The sequence below is a fragment of the Penaeus japonicus genome, unplaced genomic scaffold (genome assembly GCF_977035675.1).
Source record: "Penaeus japonicus unplaced genomic scaffold, GWHDUDI00000001_assembly GWHDUDI00000018, whole genome shotgun sequence".
NCBI lineage: Eukaryota > Metazoa > Arthropoda > Malacostraca > Decapoda > Penaeidae > Penaeus > Penaeus japonicus.
In genome coordinates, this window is record NW_028234420.1 from 2,169,680 (window position 1) to 2,174,679 (window position 5,000).

The window sequence follows — 5,000 nt, forward strand, 5'->3', positions numbered from 1 at the left end:
TTCATGCAGACCTTGCTCCATATCATTTCTACATTTTCATATAATGGAAAAAGGATGGCCTTAACCAAACCAAAAACTAAAACAAACAAAATGTCTGATTAATCTTCCTTCATTATAAATCTAAATATTTTATTGAACCTTAAGGAAGAATGGCACTCTGCTACAAAACAAATCTTGATTTTGTTTAACCTGAGGTTTAATATGATGAGGCAACTGCCTAAATGCTCAATTAATGAGAAAAAGTCATATGATAACATATAACAAAAGCAAAATATAACAATAATATTAGCACCACAATAATGTACAACATATACAAGTGAAAAAAAAGAAGTTATTTATTAGAACATAATTTTCTGGAACTGACCAGAATATTTCTCTAAATCCCAAACATTAATGCCAGAGGCCTATGTACCCTATTCAGTATCATTAGGCCAAACATCCAGCTTCTCAATTTTACCACTTTATGGAGATTTCAATGTGAAAGTGTTAGCTGTTCCTCCATCAGGTCCAACTGTGGGAAATATTTTCCTATGAAGTGGAATACATCAAAGTTGACTCTTGTCTCCTAAAGTAGAAAGTCCAATGATTACATCCTACTCATTATATCTACTGTCACCTATAAAAACCTTGGATTTATATCATGGGGACACTCATTCTTAAAATAAACCTTCAGGAAGATCTCTAAAATCACTCCTTCTCCTCAGCGTCAGGTGAGGTAATCTCTACCGCTTTGTCTGATTTATCCATAGATGATTGCTTTGATCCCTTTTTTGCAGATTTCTGTTGCTCACTGGCCTGCACTTCCTGATGATGTGGTGGGCCATCAGTCCCTGTGTCTCTGCTAATTATTGAAATATTATGGCTGCTCCTATCCTCCACTGGGGGTGATGTATGGCTGCTACAGTTACTGCTGCAGGGTGAGGCACTAAGGGACATTTGACTTGAATATGCTGGGGGTGGGGATGGTGGACTGGGTGGACTCTCTTGGCCTTCATTCCTAACATTCTCAGACCTGGTACACTGAGGCTGTGGAGAACTCCCTCCAGTGGCACCCTCAGGATAATTTTCTGGTACCTGGTGTGGGGCAAGGAAGTCCTCTAAACCACCATCTGCATTCAGCTGAAGAGAGCCTGACTGACTGGCCCTACAAGGTGGAAGCATGGACATAGCTTCTTCATAACTTGGGGGTTTCTCTGCAACTAAAAAATAATCTGGAGGTTTACCCAGGGATGCTGTTGAGGTTCCAGGTGCACGGGAATGGGTGTTTGAACGACCCATTGGGACGGTAATTACATGAAGGTCTCCCGTTCCTTCAGAATTTACCTAAGAGAAAACATCTAAGATAAAACATGTTGATTCTTATAATTATAAATAAATGCATATTTGTGCACAAACTTACTTAAAAATAGTTTTGTATCATCAATTTCATTTCTTTTCATACATGATTAAAATAGATCTGAAAAATATTATGTGAAGGATTGCATACTTACATCCCTTACCTCATGGACGGTACTTGGGTTAGGAGAAAGGAACATCCAACGGCACATAGCAGCAATAATGAGGAAAGACCCTATGATCACTAGCCCAACACCCAGGTACCGAACAGGCTCAATGTAGGGCTGTGCTACACCAAGCCAGTTAATTAAAACACCTGCAAGCAGGGTAAGTTTTATCTTAATAAATTATACGCAACACACTAGCATTAGCATCATGTAATGATTAAAATAACACTTAAGACTATATATGCTGGCAATTTAAAAATAAATCACAGTCAGCTAACACTTAGAGGACAATTCAAGAATAAACTAAGTATTTATGAAAGTATATTCATAGAATAGATTGTAACATAATCATTAATTAATTCAATAAATGCCTTTATTTCTAAAAGCTATGGGGAGTTCCCTTTGCAAACAATGTACTCAAAAATACATGGTATATTTATAAAAACCTCAATTTAATGATACAACCCTTAAAATGTAACAAAGATTACCCATTCTTGTGAAAAGCATGTATCATGAAAAAATTAATATGAATACTGCCTAGTCACAACACTATTCCAAATAATACCATAAAACTGAATGTTAACCCCTTCACTACGAGGATGTGTATACTGCGTCCTCACAGCGCTCGTGACAAACCCGAGGACGTGCATACTGCTTCATGGCTGAGTTCTGTTGGAATTAAGTTTTCTTTCTTCCGGATACTGTGTGAGATACAATGATACGATGGATTACTTGAATTTCATTATTATTTCATAAGAGTGGGTTTGGATTATACCAGGGGAGGTACCGATGCGCCCTGCTAGCAATCATTTTATTATTCATTTATGGAACATTATGTAAAAATGTAAAACTTATTATGATTAGTTTACCATACTACTTCAACCATTTTCTTTTGTCATCTGAGTGAGGCCTCCCACCAAGGTCACTTTTTCCATATTCCTCCCAACCCATGTAAATAACCTGTCACATGCATATTGGGGGAAGAGGTTAACTATGCATATTTTGATATATAAACCATGATGATTATGTTAAGTTTTTGGCTTGAAACTTGTCATATTCAATAGCGACGTTTAAAATTTGGCGCGTGCCGGCAGCCCAGATGCGGTGTGGGGAGCGTCTTCTACTGCCCGTAGTGAAGGGGTTAATGAGATTGGATTTTATCTTCAAAAATGAACTGTTAATTTGTTAGGACATTTCTTTTTATGTTCTCCATTATGGATTATCTGTTTCTTACTTGTTGTGAATGTAAAAAAAAAGAGAAAGATTGAGATACTGTTGGAATAGATATTATAATATGTTAGTGTCAATGCTTTTACTTTGACTAAACTTTGTAAAATAAAAGTAAAGCATTCTACTAGCACACACATCATTCACCCTGCCTTAAAGGGACAATAAACTCAACTAGCAAGAAGCTGCACACAATTCTAATAAATACATTTCTTGTGATAAGAAAAAACTAAATTCTGTAGGAAAGTTTATAAAGTACAGGTGAAATGGAAATGATTAGACGCAATAATAGACTAAAAATAAATAATAATCATGAAAATCTATAACTGTGGTAGTGACTACATACCAATACAGGAAAGAGCAATGCCATATCTATATGCCTGCTGAGTGAAATTTGGAAGTCGCAATGAAGACGGCATCTGAAATACAAATGTTACACATTATTTTCTTAACAAATTATAAATAAGTCATTACTTCACACCTTTTAATTTATTATTATTATTATTATTATTATTATTATTATTATTATTATTATTATTATTATTTTTTTTTTTTTTTTTTTTTTTTTTTTTTTTTTTTTTTTTTTTTTTTTTATTTTTTATTTTTTTTGCTAGACAATAACTTTAACAGAAAATGCTTCTGCCACTATCTACTGGAAAATTGTTGGATTTCTGATGCAAAAAATTACTTTAACTCTCAATTTCTTTTAACACATCTTACATATCGAAATCAAAACTAGATCAAAAAGCTTCCTTCTACCTACTGCTACTTTCCGTATATGTCTTTTTTTATTAACCCTATGACGACGGTGCGTCACACCCGTGTGACACAGCCAAACTCCCGATGCTGGGGCGTTGTGCCAGTGTGACGATTTCAATGCAATATTGCAATCGCCCGGCATAGGGGTCTTCGCGTAGCGAGTGCCCCGTCGGGAAAAGGTTAATATTAATGTATTTTAAGTATTCTGTAATATCACAATAACTTTGATATGTAATACATACATATAATCCAGAGATAAAAAAATTCTAAGATATTTTTCTTTCATACCAATGCTGCCTCAAATTGAAAATAGACTTCATTTTATAAAACAAACAAATTTAATCACTAGAATTTTTACTGCTTCAGTAATATCTCTTTCATTAAAAAAAAATAAGGCTATTATTATTATTTGTTTCATATCAACATTCTTGGTGGTTGTTGCTCTTACTTGAATTTTCTTTATTTCTCTGTCAATAAAGTCACTTAACATTTTAATACTTGATTCACCCTTGTAGCCTTGATATCATTAGTGATATTTAATAATTCACTGAGGCCAGCTTTTGTTGAACCAGGTGGTCTGTATACAACATTTAGTTCTTATATATCTCTAGTATTTCTAGTGTTATTATTGTATTCCATTATATAATCTATTTTTTGCATTTAACCTTTTCTGATATAAAAAGTTCCTGCTCCCCTCGTTCTACTGTTTCTGTCTTTCCTTACTAGTTCATAGTCATTCACTTTAATTTCTTCTTCTATGTGTTTCTATGAGAGCTATCACTGACCATTTATTGATATTTCCCATGGCCTCTAGGGGTGTGTTACTTTTCTTTGGATTGTCTTTGGATATAAAATTTATGAAAGTAGTATGAATGTCTCCAATATGCATTTCCTTGAATGTCTACATTATTATTTGCTGAGTAAGTTTGCTGCTAAACTTACTCAGTGCACTATTACTTCCCATATTTCTGGGGAAGCTGACCCCTATCCCCTAGTGCAGTGGTGGGCGTTTCCTCACTCACTTTTGGACGAACAAGTATGCTTACTAGGATTCACTGTTGTACCACTGTTTTTCACCGCCATCATTTCCCCCATCCCTTTTTTCTTTAAAAAAGAGAAAGATTGAGATACAGTTGGAATAGTTATTACAATATGCTGACTAACCTTTGTAAATTAAAAGTAAATCATTCTACTGGCACAAGCCATAATTTCCCCCATCCTTTTTTTCTTAAAAAAAAAAAAAAAAAAAAAAAAAAAAAAAAAAAAAAAAAAATTTTCTTCATAGTTTATGACATTTCTATTTTCCTTCTAGCTTTCTAATTTCCTTGAGCTTCACTCCCTCCATTTTTCATAGTTTAACCCTAGTTGGCCTTGGTCTCAAGGCCTCCAAGTATTTTACGTTTTCTGAAAGAACTCTTCACTTAAATTGTTTCAATAAGTTGTATCCTTGTTGTATACTTATCTTTGATTTTTTCCATGTCAACTGCTTTCCTCTTTTCAAGATTACTTTCT

The 5,000-nt window shown here is 34.2% G+C and overlaps 1 protein-coding gene across 4 annotated transcripts in view; it reads right to left on the bottom strand.

Annotated features, from left to right (window-relative positions):
* The window catches only part of LOC122263517 (uncharacterized), an 11,116-nt gene that overhangs the window by 355 nt on the left and 5,761 nt on the right, over nt 1-5,000 (bottom strand). Inside the window, exons 2-5 of one of the 4 annotated variants that reach the window (XM_043031972.2) lie at nt 3,076-3,148; nt 2,068-2,203; nt 1,500-1,651; nt 1-1,323 (exon numbers count right to left, since the gene is read on the bottom strand). The exon at nt 1-1,323 is cut by the window's left edge and continues 355 nt beyond it. In XM_043031972.2, the coding sequence (XP_042887906.2) occupies nt 688-1,323; nt 1,500-1,651; nt 2,068-2,152 (873 nt within the window). In that variant the 5' untranslated portion in view covers nt 2,153-2,203; nt 3,076-3,148 and the 3' untranslated portion in view covers nt 1-687. Of the gene's footprint in view, nt 1,324-1,490; nt 1,652-2,067; nt 2,204-3,075; nt 3,149-5,000 lie in introns of all 4 variants that reach the window. The other 3 variants (XM_043031971.2, XM_043031974.2, XM_043031973.2) reach the window with 3 other exon arrangements.